The sequence below is a fragment of the Prosopis cineraria genome, unplaced genomic scaffold, assembly GCF_029017545.1.
Source record: "Prosopis cineraria cultivar Desert tree isolate PC_DT_omini unplaced genomic scaffold, ASM2901754v1 PC8, whole genome shotgun sequence".
Taxonomy (NCBI): domain Eukaryota; kingdom Viridiplantae; phylum Streptophyta; class Magnoliopsida; order Fabales; family Fabaceae; genus Prosopis; species Prosopis cineraria.
This window is the reverse complement of record NW_026555339.1, coordinates 4,113,123-4,128,394: the sequence shown is the minus strand read 5'-3', so window position 1 is coordinate 4,128,394 and position 15,272 is coordinate 4,113,123. Positions and strand designations below refer to the sequence as shown.

At 37.2% G+C, this 15,272-nt stretch overlaps 2 protein-coding genes across 2 annotated transcripts; both read left to right on the top strand.

Annotated features, from left to right (window-relative positions):
- The first annotated feature begins 1,517 nt into the window (after positions 1 to 1,517).
- On the top strand, positions 1,518 to 10,734 carry LOC129318228 (potassium channel SKOR-like). The gene is given in 16 exon segments (XM_054962886.1): positions 1,518 to 1,787; positions 1,910 to 2,320; positions 4,583 to 4,807; positions 4,995 to 5,058; positions 6,053 to 6,392; positions 6,533 to 6,783; positions 6,786 to 6,830; positions 7,000 to 7,080; positions 7,513 to 7,611; positions 8,032 to 8,253; positions 8,455 to 8,640; positions 9,208 to 9,283; positions 9,377 to 9,520; positions 9,523 to 9,670; positions 9,948 to 10,069; positions 10,300 to 10,734. Coding segments are annotated over 15 exon segments (2,538 nt in total). The 5' UTR covers positions 1,518 to 1,787; positions 1,910 to 2,027; the 3' UTR covers positions 10,542 to 10,734.
- Positions 10,735 to 12,643: 1,909 nt separating this feature from the next.
- Positions 12,644 to 15,271, top strand: LOC129319020 (PHD finger protein MALE MEIOCYTE DEATH 1-like). Its single transcript, XM_054964050.1, is given in 4 exon segments — positions 12,644 to 12,938; positions 13,154 to 13,388; positions 13,482 to 14,611; positions 14,614 to 15,271. Coding segments are annotated over 4 exon segments (2,094 nt in total). The 3' UTR covers positions 15,048 to 15,271.
- Position 15,272: the final 1 nt, after the last annotated feature.

The following is a 15,272-nucleotide window of genomic DNA, read 5'->3' as shown; positions in this document are numbered from 1 at the left end:
ATACCTCCACGGCCTCACGCATTTTATGACCTGTGTGCTATCTTTCTCCGTTCGCCACCTTCATTGCTACAAGTTAAAGGCATTAATAATTAAATAAAATTATATCAAATAACAAATCAAACAATTCAGCGCATAACAAATTAAACTGAACAGTCTCCTGGCCAAAAATAAAAAATAAAAATAAACAGTCTCAATTGCAAAATGCCATGTGTATATATCATCAGCATGTGTTTTGATTTGCCATCTTTATTTTTTGTCCGAAAGTTTTGTCATCACCGAGTCAAATGATTGAGACAGCGGATAAGGACATAATTAACTCTTTCCCACCTCATTCAACAGGTTTAATTTTTTTATTTAATTCTTAACGATCAGAAAGTGTTCTGATAAAAAACGCAAAAGAAAATAATATTGCATAGAGATGTTTAAAGAATTTTAACAATTATTCAGATCATAAGTTCAAATTCAAATCTTCTTGACGTTGAACAATGTTGATGTTGATTAGTTAAATTTTTCTTAACGGATATGTCCAACATTAGTTTTAGGCGTTTGTTAGTCTGACGCGTGATTGTGTGGCTTAAATGAGTTTTAGCTGTAAACTACACGTAGCAAAGCAAGTGTTGAAATAACTGATAAGTTATGACAGAACCACACAACCATTGACTGTTAAATGCGCGCGCGCGCGCGCACGTCCATTAACTTCTATTCTGATTGGAGTGCACGTTAATCAAAATCATCCCACATGGATATGGGCACAACAGAGATATGCATGCGCATCGACCAAAAAAATTCATTTAATTTGAATCTGGAAATGTAAAGCATTCCAGTATACAGATATTTTAGGGGTTTTGGATAGGATAGATTATTTTAGTATATGTTAAATGTAAAAAGTACCATGAGTTTTAAATTATTTTAAATATTATTTGATATGTTTAATACTTTTTATTGTGATTTTATCCAATTAGATTCTAGTTTATAAGTCGTTATTTGAGGAAAATTCATTCATTTTGATTCTTGCATAGCGAGCGATGCCGGATGTATACATTTAAAAACATGATCAATGAAATGAGAATAATACTTAAAATTTTTATGTGCTGATTACGAGTTCAAAGAGAAATCTACACTACTCCTTTTTTTTAATAAATACATCATTATAAGTTTAAATTTTGTTAAGACACTTAGATCTCAATTGATCAATTTAATAATAATTACTATATATTAAAAATTTTCTTGAAAAATAAATTGGAATACGAATTTATTTAACTATATATAAATACAAGAATATTGTTAGTTGCAAATTAGGCACGCGAGTCTCATAAGTCACCTTTATTGATTTATAATTAAAATTATCATATTTATAATTGTCTTACTTATTTTTTAGTAAAATTTTTTGAGATTAACCCACCTTAAAATTTATGTTATTTTAGGACTATATTTAGGAGTGAGGCGTGGGTAACTTTTCGTTTTGATTTGTAAATTATGTGCGCCTTTGAGAAGGTGCGGAACGAAGGTGGCCTGGGGGTGAGTGTGATGGTATAAAAGGAGCCCCTATTCCCCCGCTTCTTTGCCAATTTGTCCTGCGCAGACGCCAAATCTCACAGTCAATATTAGTTTAATAAATGTTCGATCCTTTTAGCCACTCGTCTCAAGCATCGACTCGAAAGCTCTTTCCCTCACGATCTCACTTGTGATCCAATTACAATCTCAATTTGCTCAACACTGACATCGCCTGGCTTTCTCGTGATCCAGATTTACATACACTTCTCCCAAATGCTCGTGACCTTGCCAAGGTATCTTGCAGAGCCTCTTCGGCTTGTCTCTCTCCCTCTTTTTCATTTAATTTTTTTTATTCCGAAGTTTGTGGTTATTATCTACAATTTGCATTCACTTTTTGCTGGTATTTCTTCCGCAGAGCGTGCTGATCACATTCACGTGCATTTTTAAGCAAGAACGATCGATCGCGATCCATCGAGCGCCGAGCTGGTTTATATTGAATCTGACAGGTTAATTCAGTAACGTCGAGTTCGGAAATGCCTGGGAATGAGGTGAAAGCGGAGGCGGTGAGGGAGGAAGGCAAGGAGAAACGGAAGCTAATGTTGTCGTCTTCGAGATCATCTTCTTCTTCGTCGTCGTCGTCGTCAGCTTCGGATAACAGAGAGTATGAAGTGGAGGACCTGAGAGACAGGTTAAAATCGTCGCGAGGAAGCCGATTTCAATTGATTGAGAATGAGTTGAATGAGCTCAACCAGAAAAAGCTCAGTCGCCAAGTCCTTGACGGCATCCGAGGCCTCTCCAAAGATCTCGTCATTCATCCAGAGAACAGGTTTCCTCTTTCTCTTTCTTCCCATATACTCCTTTTTATATAATTGTATTTTCTTTTTAAATCTTACTTCTTCTTCTTCCTTTTTTTACCAACCTTATTAAATCTTACTGAATTAGTTACTTTTTTCACGGGGTGTTATTTCTCTATTTTTATTTATTTAAAGAGTCTCCAATCTGGCAATCTCCATACGTCGGGGGTGCCGGAGGGGATTTTAGATTTGGGTCATGGGGTGTTGTTATTCGGTGGAAAGAGCTGCAACTTTCAAATGGAGGGATCTGCACGTCACTCCATCCATCTCCCTCCACACACCCAATTTGGTGGGGACATGTTGGCCCCATGAAGCATCTGATTGCGTCTGACTCTTTTTTTCCTGGCGGAAAAGATCGGACGGCTGGCATGTTTTAAGGTTTTTCTCCTTGATGCGGGGGTTTTTCCTATTTGCGAGATTATATTTGACGAGAATATTACTGTGCGACAAGCGTAACTGCATTGTATCCGGCTAAAAAATGAAAGGGTGTATTTGGTTGGAGTACTTTCTCTCCCTCCCCTCATTTGGTTAGGGGGGAGGAGAAAAATTTCCCCCCACTTATTTCTTTTTTTTTTTTTTAAACCAAACAGACTTTTGAAAAAGAAAAATGATACTCCCTTAAATAATTTTTCAATAGTTTTATGAATATTAAGAAAAAATAATATTTTTTTAATATTATAAAAAAGTAAGATGTATTTTTATTTTTATTTTTAATTTTAAATAATGATATAACTATATTAAATATTTTCGTGCTAATTAAAAAAAATTTAATTATTATAAAATCTCTTATATTTTGAACACAAAATTTGTCTTATAAATAGAATTGGAGATAGTACATTAATATTGGTGATAAGTAATAAAATTTTTTTTTAAACCTCAACCTAGCTCTCTCATGTAGGAAGGAGACACACCCCCACGCACAATTAAAATGATGCATAATCAAAATCTTATTTGTATATATATCTCACTTCTTCGAGATCATATGCCAAGACAAGTGATGCATAATTATAATCGGCATTTAGCGATTGAAAATGATAGCATTATCTTTTTCTTTTTTAAAAATAAATATACTAAATAATCAGCTGTATGAAAATTTTGGCCAAAAAGTATATGACACTAAAACACGTGCATTGTGAGTAATCCTAATTATAATTTGGCGCGAGGAGGATTAACCGATTAAGTTACAGACGTTCGTGATTTATGATGATGTGAAGATAAATGGAACGAAACATCGAGATAAACAGGAGAGTAGGTAATGTACATGTGAAAATAAAACGTCAGATATGTTTACGGAAATAAAAATGAATGATATTTTCATTTTATTATCAAAACAAAAATAATTGAATCGATTCTATGAGGAGTTGCACTGGCCACTGGGCGTTAGTGCAGGGATGGCTGGCCGTGTTCAGTGTCATCTCCTCCTCCTCTTTCTTCATTTTATTTGTTTTTTTTTTTTGGTGTGGTCTGTGTCATCTTTTTTATAATGTTTCTTAACTGGGATGGACGGATTGATTCAGCAAAGAGTATGATTCGGGAAGATGATATTTTAGCTAGCATATGGCTGTTCTGTTGTCTGGATGCGAGTCACGAGACCCTGGAATCAAAGTAGTGTTTCTCTCTGCACGCCTCTACGGGACCATAGCCAGCCAAAGGCCATGCGGTTCGAAATCTGGATAGTCTGAATTTTGAATTCTGAAGCACTGGAAGATGATAAGAAGCCGTTATAGTTCATTTTAGTGTATAAATATTATGTTGCAAATTATGAAGAGAAACAACTATGGAGAAGCTCAGTTTATAGTTCATTTTAGTTTATAAATATTATGTTGCAAATTATGAAGAGAAACAACTATGGAGAAGCTCAGTAACCTTCTAGTCCTAACAAAAGTCGACCGTGTTATTCATGACAGTGATCCATCTTTTCTGCGGAAAAAACGTGGGCCTCCTCAAACATATTTTCAGCATACGTCAAATTTTCATTTCTTTATCAACTAAAAACTGCAGAGTATATTATAACCATAAAAGAGAAAAAGAAAAATACACATTACTGACTAAAAATTGTAAGACATGCTGGCCATTGCACCGGGCAGTTCTACATGGTATCTTATGGAGGATTTATTTCTTCCCACTCCAGAAAGCATTAATGCTTTCAAAGTTCGGACTTCGGAGTATGGTAGCTGGGTTTCAAACAAATGGGAAGCTATATGGTTGTAAACTGATATTGGTGGGCACTGCAGGTGGTATCGGGCATGGACAAAATTCATATTGCTGTGGGCAATTTACTCATCCTTCTTCACTCCAATGGAGTTTGGATTTTTTCGTGGGCTAGACGCGGATCTCTTTATACTGGACATAATTGGCCAAGTTGCATTTCTCGTAGACATTGTTTTGCAGTTCTTTGTTGCTTATAGAGATAGTCAGACCTACCGTATGATCTACAAGCGAACCCCTATAGCTCTGCGGTGAGTTGTCATTAATTTTAGTGCTTATTATTATGCAGCAATTTAATTTAAGCTTTAGGATGATGACCTCAGTTACTACGGCAATGACAATGGTGAAGTCCATGAATGGTTAGCTTACTGGCTTGTCTGAGGGGTGTGTGAATTCCTTCTTGTTTGATTTACGAGTTACCTTTTTGTGTTTTTGCAGGTATCTGAAATCTAGCTTTATCTTTGATCTTCTTGGATGTATGCCTTGGGACATCATCTATAAGGTTTTAATTCTCACCCAGGAATCCAAATTTCTTGAGTAATGAGTACTAAGTTTTTTACCCTCAATTTTTTTCGATCATGTGCACGTTGTGTGATACTGGTGACTGTTCAAAACTTTGCTTAATTGATTCCGTGTAATCTGTGATGCTGTTTCATTTGAGAGTCGGATGGCTGTCTTCTGATTGCTGGCTTCTGGTATTGTAACTACTGTAACAATAATTCCTGCATAGTTTGCATTTTTAGTGAAAGGACAACTATTAGAAGGATACTTAAGTGAGATAACATTACAAGTACCTGAAGCTGCAGTCACTTGTTTTTTCCTTGAATGTCTACGAGTCTTTTCTGTTAGTACTTTAGGGTGTTATTCGCATTTTGGGGATCGCACCAAAATTTTATTATCTGTAAAGAAAAGCCAATGCAATGTATGTCAGCTTGGATGAAACCAACAAAAGACTTCTACAGCTTTATATTGTCATGGTGATGTTTGTGGGCATTTATCATGGCTATGATGGGTAAGTAAGAAGCATTATTTTTCTCCTCTCTCTGTTCTGTACCTTTATACGTTCATGGTGATTATTGTGGACATTTATCATGTCCTAAGGGAGAAATGATCTTTACGACCCTCTAGCAATGGTGAATGTAGCCGTTTGACTGCTTTCTGTATCTTACCACAATGTGAGTCAACTAAACTTGTTAGTTAGACCGTCATGTCAAATGCACCCTATTGCATAGCGGGAGAGCAAGTATGCATATTATTAATATCCCAGAATATTTTGTGGAGCATACATACATGCAACTCTTTAGCTAGTTGGAGATTAGTAACAGCACATCCTATTGACCGAGGATTTGCGACATGATCAAATCACGAAAAGTTCATAGCTTTTTTCATGATGTGTGATTTTGTCGAATTTTCTTGATTATCAAAGATTTTCAAGTCATGGTTCTTTCTCTAATACTGCGACAACTGATCTTTGTTTCTTTTTGGCTTGCATTCAGGCTAGTGGAAGAATAGAGGGGGTAAGGTATCTTTTGTGGATAAGATTATATCGGGTGCGGAAAGTGACTGAATTTTTACAGAGGCTAGAGAAGGATATACGTATTAATTACATGTTTACAAGGATTGCCAAACTTATAGTAGTTGAACTCTACTGCACCCATACAGCTGCCTGCATCTTCTACTACTTGGCCACCACACTACCACCATCCCAAGAGGGTTACACATGGATAGGAAGTTTAAAGCTGGGTGACTATAGTTATTCACATTTCAGAGACATTGATATTTGGAAGTGTTACACAACATCTTTGTATTTCGCTATTGTTACAATGGCCACTGTTGGTAGGTTGTTAATAATTGGCTATGCGCATCAATGAATAAATCTCTTTCATACCTTCCCAAATCATGTCAGTCTTATTTCTCTTGAAGGTTTTTTAATTAATTATGTATTTATGTTTGTGATATATTTTTTCCCTGCACAGGCTATGGAGACATTCATGCAGTAAATATGAGGGAGATGATATTCATAATGATATATGTTTCATTTGATATGGTTCTTGGTGCTTATTTAATTGGTAACATGACGGCTTTAATAGTCAAAGGATCAAAGACAGAAAAGTTTAGGGATAGAATGACAGATCTTTTGAAATATATGAATAGAAACAGACTTGGAAGGGACATTCGGGAACAAATAAAAGGCCATATGCGCTTACAGTATGAAAGTAGCTACACTGGGAGCCAGCTGCAATTCAGGACCTCCCCATTTCAATTCGATCCAAGGTATTAAGAGAATATATTGCATAATCCATATGCTCTTATATCTAAAATGTCTGAGTACTCTGAGTCTTAATAGAATATATTGCCTTTTGTGTCTTTAGAGAAGTACTAGATTCATTGAATTCAATAATTTGGTCTCAACATGTGAACAACGATCTGTTCTATTTTGCAGATATCCCAAGAATTATATTTGCCATACATTGAGAAAGTTTCTCTGTTTAAGAATTGCTCTTCAGAATTTATCAATCAGATTGTAAGTAATTTTCCCCTATTGCACCGAAACTTTCCATGCATGTTGGTACAAAATGGCCATAATATCTTTTACGTTATTGGTGTGCAAAGCTGTCTTTTCCTTTTGGACTTGATCTGCTACAAATAGCAAACTGGGATTTGCTTTTTATCATATATAATTACAAGATATAAATGAAAATGCATGGGAATTTTTTATCTCCTTCTGACCAACATGTTGTATAAAAATGAACAAGGAAAGTAAGTGGCATGTGTAAATTTGACCTCTTCTACGAGATGAATGTTAACAAGGGTATCTGAGTTAAATAAATTGCATTCCATAACTCAAAATTAATTGGTTTTTGGTGACAAGATGAAAGCTTTGGTCAAGGTCTTGTTTCTTTATCTTCACATTGAATGTTGGAGGTTAAGAAGTTCTGCACCTTTAATATTTCAGGTTATCAGGCTCCATGAGGAATTCTTTCTCCCAGGAGAAGTGATATTGGAACAAGGAAATGTTGTAGATCAACTATACTTTGTCTGTCATGGTGTGCTGGTATAATTTCTATTTCCAGAGCCAATAATGTAAATTTGTATGGTTGGATTTCTTTTTCTTTTTCTTTTTTAATTACTTCTTCCTAATTTCTAACGGTTTTAGTTAGAGCTTCTCAGTAATCTATTATTGGAAACGCTGGTATGGATACCTGAATTGGCATGTGTCATGCTCGGCTTTGTGGAACCTTTTTTTAAAAAAAAAAAAAAAAAACTTGCCAATATGTGATCTCCTTTTATGGAAAGCATTTTCTAAACAACTAGACTGAGAATCTTGTGAGCTTTGAATGTACTTCTTTTTATGTTCAGTTGGTCATTCAATGAATTCCTTCCTCAGAAGATGGTCATAACATATATGTTTGTGCATGATGGCCAAAAAAGTTACATCTTTGTGCAAAATACCAGATCCTTTTTTTTGGTGCAGGAGGAAGTAGGCCCCGGTGAAAATGGATCTGAAGAGACTGTTCAGCTTCTAGAGCCTAACAGTTCCTTTGGACAAATATCCATTCTATGTAACATTCCTCAGCCATATACTGTTCGGGTTTGTGAACTGTGTAGGCTTCTGCGGCTTGATAAGCAATCATTTACCGATATCCTTGATATATACTTCTATGATGGGAGGAAAGTATTAAACAACCTTCTAGAGGTAAATAGACGGCTATACACTTGATAGTCCCATACCCCTCCTTCTCTATTGGACCGAAAATTGGCATGTAGAATAGTTATGAAATAGTTTACGAATGCATTATGCTCTAGTTAACTTTCGCATGGAAGCATTGATTTACACGTACACAATTGACTATTGGTGGTCTTCATAATATGCGACTTAATATTACGTAACTTTCAGGGAAAAGACGCTAATCGAGGCAAGCAATTGGAGTCAGATATCACATTCCATATTGGAAAGCAAGAAGCTGAACTTGCTTTGAAGGTTAATAATGCAGCTTTTAATGGGGATCTGAATCATCTTAAGGGATTGATTCGAGCTGGAGCTGATCCAAACAAGACTGATTATGATGGACGGTCACCGTTGGTGAGTTGTTTAACACTTCTTAGGGTGTCTGTTTGACTCTTTTTACAGAATAGAGGAGGAGTGATCAAGTTTGAATTTTAAAACATTTTATTTTGGTTTTTTATGCAAACAGATTGAAGTTGTATTTGCACGTCTCCTTTACTTCTAAAAATTTTATTCCTTTTGATGTCTAATTACAAGCTTTGCTCATTGTATCATAAAATAGGGGGATTCGTGACTTCAGCTGATCATGAGTGTCTGTTTTGCCAGTGCTGCATAAGTGGATCTATCTTTTCAGCTTCTTGATTTTCGTCTTTCTAAGAGCAAAGTTAACTCATTGCACGGAAGATTTATTTTTGCTCTGGTTTTATACCGTACACTAGCATTAGCATCCCTGTAAAATTTATTATGGCATGTCCCGTTTATGTAATATTTCATATTGTACCTAGTCGGATAGAGCTTTTTGTTATTGTTGTTGATCTCTGATAACTAGCACGCTCCCTGTCACTTGAAATAGAAACTACGGAGCAAAGTAGTCATATATTGATATGCAAATGCTTATCTGATATGAATGTCCTTTTCTCATAGCATCTCGCAGCATCTAGGGGATATGAAGAGATCGCCCTTTTCCTTATTCATGAAGGTGTAGAAATCGATGCTAGAGGTACTTCGATATCAAAAAATAAACCTGTGTCTATGTACTCACCGAAATTTGCTTCTGACATCCTGGACATAATTAATTCGGTGATTTGCTTAGATAACTATGGGAACACACCCTTATTTGAAGCTGTAAAGAATGGACATGATCGAGTGGCTTCTTTACTAGTTGGAAAAGGGGCTTCTATGAAAATAGAGGATGCTGGCAGTGTTCTATGTAATGCTGTTGCAAGGGGAGATTCAGATATCTTAAAAGGCTATTATCTAATGGCATGGATCCTAATACGAAAGATTACGATTACCGAAGCCCTCTTCATGTTGCTGCAGCAGAGGGTTTGTTCTTAATGGCTAAGTTGCTGATAGAAGCTGAAGCTAGCGTTTTTATCAAAGACAGGCAAGTTAAATTACTCATTTGGCGTGTTCATGCTGACATGATCCATGCTAACGCATAGATAACTTGGCCAATCTTTGGAACTCAACGAATTATTGCCACAGAAATTCTCCATGTAATTTGAACATTAATAAGTTCACCTGATTTTTCAACTTTAAAATTTTCTATTCCTTTGTTGTAAATGCGAACATTTTCATTCTAATGGCACTATTTTGCTTTAAACTGTAAAGTGCGGGGTTCGCATCTTGGGATTAAAATTGCCTTTTTCTCTGCCTTGCAGGTGGGGAAATACCCCAATTGATGAAGCCCGGCTGTGTGGAAATAAGAATCTGATCAAGCTCCTTGAAGAAGCAAAGTCTGCTCAATTGTCAAAATTCCCTCATCTCTCCTCAGAACTTACAGGTTTCGACAATACTCTGTTATTGTCATTTGTTCTGTAGAACTAGAAATATGATAGACTCGGCAACGTTGCCATTAAGAAAATCTTTGGACTCAACGTTGTCATTGAAGAGTGAAAATCCTTAGATCCCCCCCCCCCGGCGGTCTTCTAGCTGGCCTCCACCCTAAATTTCTCCACACCTTCCTCTCATAGTTCTCCTCCACGTTGTTGATATTTCTTTTTCCGTTTGCAGATAAATTTCATCCTAAGAAATGTACAGTCTTTCCTTTCCAGCCATGGGATCCAAAAGAACATAGAAGACATGGGATTGTACTATGGGTTCCACACTCCATTGAAGAGCTTATCGAAACAGCAGCAGAGCAGCTAGATGTTTCTAGTGATTGTTGTATTCTATCAGAAGATGCTGGTAAAATTACTGATGCGGGATTGATTATGGATGGTCAAAAGCTGTATTTAGTCCACGAAACGCATTAAAGATGTGTAGTAATATATTACGGCTTCCTGTATTGCCTTCTGTGTTGTATTGTGAGCAATAATTGCTTTTAATCACATGGAAATGTACCTGTATCTGCAAGAACCTGTTGTGAAGCTGAAAAAAATTACATGATGCTGTCCTTCAGGGGTTACATGCAATAAATAACTAGTGAGCATGATTCCTTAAATGCAATTCTCAAAGTCCTACCCTTTTGCCATGACTTGGCAATTACTACACTACAGGCTCGTTTGGTTCAATGCTATTGTACATGTACAATGGTAACTAGTATTGCATTATCATTAGAAGAGTGGTTTGCATTTTAGGTGCACTCATGATAATGGCTGTTACACATCATTACCAAAATGATGGCAATGCTCATTTATATTTTGCCCCTATGAATTTTCATTGCACTCCATTACTATCTCTCCATTGCAAAATGAAATGAAGATTGCATTGCATCTTTCCAAAAGAATAAAAATTGAACTGAATAGGTAGTATGTCATTTGAGTTACCCTCCCTAATTGATTCTCACTTTGGTAGGTTAATGAATTGGCTAGGTTTTGCTTTAGATTCAAGTTCTATATCTGCCTTTTGCACGATGTGGGTTTTGAGTGTTGAATATTGAGCTAATGAATTGCCCTAGCCTATTAGTTGCCTTTAGAGTATGTTTTCCCAAATGGAAAGTTCTTCATTGTATCGTACACTCTATTGGGGGACTTAGGGTTTTTTGTTTCTTTAACAGGTTGAATTGCAATTTTTTCTCAAGTTGTCATTCATGATAAATCATAGATCAAATGAATACTAAATACCACAAAAAGGTTCATTTGTTTTGAGATTTAAGAATGAAGTGAAATTCAAAAAGCTAACTAATTGTAAAGCCTTTTGTGTAATATCAAAAGGCAGCACACTTAAAATTTATGTTAAATTTGTTTAAAGTACTTTTCATTTATAAAATTAGTAGCAATTGATTTGTTATTTTTTTCACTGTTCAATAAATTTTTCTTGAAAATTGCATTGAAAAGTGATTGAGATGCAATAGAAAAAAGTTGAGCAGTTCACTCCATCAAGAAAGTCAAGATAGACAAGGCCGAACACACAAGCAGTCCCACTCTAAAATTTATCACTAATTGTCAAAAGTTTAGTTCAAGAACAAAAGCTTCTTAGTCATTCAATGCTAATCTTGTGGTGAAGGACTGGATCACCAAGTCTCTTAGCATGGCTAACAAGCGAGAGACATCCAATAACACAGTTTGAGGATAATGGCTGTTGGTAGAAAGAATTTAAGCTATAAATTGAATAATTCAGATGCACGGTATATAAACAACTTTGGTGAGGTATCAAATTTGTGTCAGAGGAGATGGTCACTTGTCAATCCATGATGCACAAAGCAAGAATTTGAATATCTTTATGATTTAATAGGTTCACCCATGATTTAAAAACTAATTTTATTTATTTTATTGAGTCCAAGATATTAATCTTATTTATAGACAAATCAGCTGCATAATAGTTTTTCAAACTTCTAATCATGCGATGTTCCTTGTGAAAAAGAATAGGAAAGCTTGGATTATTTCATTTAACAAAAAAGAAGAAAAAGAATTTTTGGCCGAAAGAAAGAAGAAAAATTGACAAGAACGTAAAATAAAAATTTTTAAAAAAACGTACTCTTATCGTCTAATTTCAGTTCTATATGGAAGATGGTTGGAAAACTCTACAATGTCTCATGCCATTGCCAACCAAATAAACGACAGGTAGTTAGTAGTTAGCACACGTGGCGCCCATAAAACATATCCATCTGTCACCAATACAACTAGTTGCCGCTTCACTGTCTCCAATGGCGAAAGGACGATTATGCCCCCGGCGACACCTCTTCTCTTCTTTTGAATCCCCACTGGAGCGCGCCAAGTCTGAACGACTGGACACCAATCGTTTTAACAGAATCAGTTAAGACCAGTGAGCTTCTTCTCTCCCTTCTCTTTCTTTCTTTCTCCCCCTCCCCCTTCCCGTGTATACGCCCACGAGGCTTTGTGCATGAAAATTTTTCAGAAAGAATCAAAGAAGCGAAGTCTTGGGGTATCTTCGAGCACAAAGCGAAGCTTTAACCATGTCCTTCTCTCTCCTCGAAGCGTGTAGGAAGAGAAAGAGATGGCCCAAGGTTTTCAGGTTTCACTCTTTCGCCGACCCTGGTTGCCCCATCAATCCGAACGGACCTTTCAGAGATAACATTCGTCTTTTCCTTCAAGAATGTGGAGAGCTTGAAGACTTCGAGATCCAGGGCATGCCTTTATGGACCACCTTTCTTATTCACGAGAAATTGAACTGTATGACCCCTCTTTACACCATTGAAGAGAATGTCTACCACTCTACGCACCCATTCTGCGACCATTGCCGATGTGCAGGTTAGTCTCTGACTCTGAATCGTCCATTCTGTAATCTAAAAGCTTCCAGTTTGGGGGCTGTTTAATTCTCGTTTAGTGATCTGGTTGATTTTATCTGCCAAGAATCTTGAGTTGTCGAGGGTTTCGGTGGTTTGCATGTAAGCTTTCCTCTGTTTCGTTTGGTTCCTTCTGTTTTAGATGCTGATATGGGTGATTATTGAGATTGTGATGACTAGGCTGGAGCGGCCATTTTGTATCGAAGAGAAGGTACCATTTTATAATCCCCGACGATAATAAACCGTTGACTGAAGGTTTTCTTGATAATCAGAGTCATCTGTTGCATGGAATAATTCACTGTAATGGGTACGGCCATTTGCTCTGTGTTAATGGCATTGAAGGGGGTTCTAAATTTCTCAGTGGCAGAGAAATCATGGATTTGTGGGACAGGATCTGTACAACTCTTCGAACAAGGTATTGGAAAGACCATTAGACCTATCTTGATTCTGCATGAATTTCTCAAACGTTCTGAGAGTCTAAACTTTCTGGGGTTTGTTTCAATGGCAGGAAAATCGCAGTTGAAGATACATCAAAGAAGCGCCTGATGGATCTTCGCCTACTTCATGGAGTTGCTTATGGCCATTCTTGGTTTGGTAGGTGGGGTTACAGATTTTGTCGTGGAAGCTTTGGTGTGAAAGAGCAAAACTATGATGCAGCGATCGAACTTCTAAGTTCGTTAGAGCTTGATGAGGTCGTTCAATGTTTTAGTAATACAATTCGCCATAAAGAAATCAAACAAATAATTCGCCACTATAGAGACATGAGCGAAACCCAGTTGATTACAATCAAGGATCTTCTCAGGTTTATGCTTACCGTCAAGTCTCGGGCACCTCCTCCGCCTAAGAGACTAGTTTTCAATATCACTGTTCCTCCTCCTTCAAACTTCTGCTCAAAAAACTCGACGAGATTTTCAATGTCAAGCAAGCATAACCCGTTAAAGGAAAAATCTGTCAGGTACAAAAAGTTCAGTTCTGCAGTGGCTAATATGGACAGTAGGTGGCCTACAAGGCGACTAGAATACGCAGCCCAAGTGATAGTAGATGCATTGAAAGAAAACAAAGCAAACAGTTCAGGTTCTGGTGGGATGACGAGGCAGGATGTTAGAGATGCAGCTAGGCTCCACATTGGTGACACAGGCTTGCTGGATTATGTGCTGAAATCACTGAATAATATGATTGTTGGAAACTACGTTGTTCGTCGAATGGTCAACCCGACAACTCGAATCCTAGAGTACAGCATTCATGAGCTGGGAAATGGATCTAAAGCCCCCGAACTACATCGCGAGCTAAAGGTTTTTAATCATATGGAGCCTCCAGCAGAATCAGAACAAGTGCCAGGAATTGATGTTTACAGTGACGTAGCTTTTTTCTACAAGAATGTCCTACTGGGTTACCCAGATTCAGAACAAGTGGACTTGGCGATTCAAACAATTCTAGACAGCAGGCATTTTGTGAAGGAATGGTCATTATTCGATGAAATCGAGCAAGTTTTGACTTTCATATGCCGCTTGATACCCAACTTTGTTGATGATAAACGAGAGTTGAACAAGGAAGTATCCCCAGGTGAGATTGTGCTGGTTCCACTGCATGCAACTGTTGGAGACTTGAAGCAAGCAGCTGAGACTGCTCTAAGGGATACTTATGTATTGCAGAGAGAGTCATGGTGATAGAGATTGCAGAGTTAGTGGGAATCAGTGATGAGGAAGTGCTTTTTGGGGTAGTGGAGTCTGGTGTGGATCTGCGCGTGAGGGGCATTGGCTTAGATTTGGTTACTCCATTGAAGTATCAGGGAGGTGCAGACAATTGGAAGGTGACATGTGAATGTGGAGCTCAGGATGATGATGGGGAGAGAATGGTGGCATGTGACATTTGTGAGGTGTGGCAGCACACAAGGTGCTGTGGGATTGATGACTCAGAGACGGTGCCACCATTGTTTGTGTGCTCTGGGTGTTGTGATTCACTTGTACCTCCAAGGGTTGATTCTGCATTTAGCAACGATAGCATGGACTGTGCTGATGATTTTTTGATTTCGTCAGAGCCTAATAACTTTCTGGAATTTGGGTATGGCTACTGAATACTGCAGAAACTTGTCTCTGTAATTGTCATTTCATGCAATGATTCATGTATTTTTTGTAAACTTACATTTAGAAATACGCTCAATTCTTGTATGGAAAATAGGAAAAAGAAAAAGGAAAGAAAAGGGACTAAGAATTCTGGCGCGTAGAGGCAGCCTCTGATTGTGTACAGTGGTCAATGTTAGCCAGTTCAATTCTACGGCTGGATGAATAATAAAGAATAT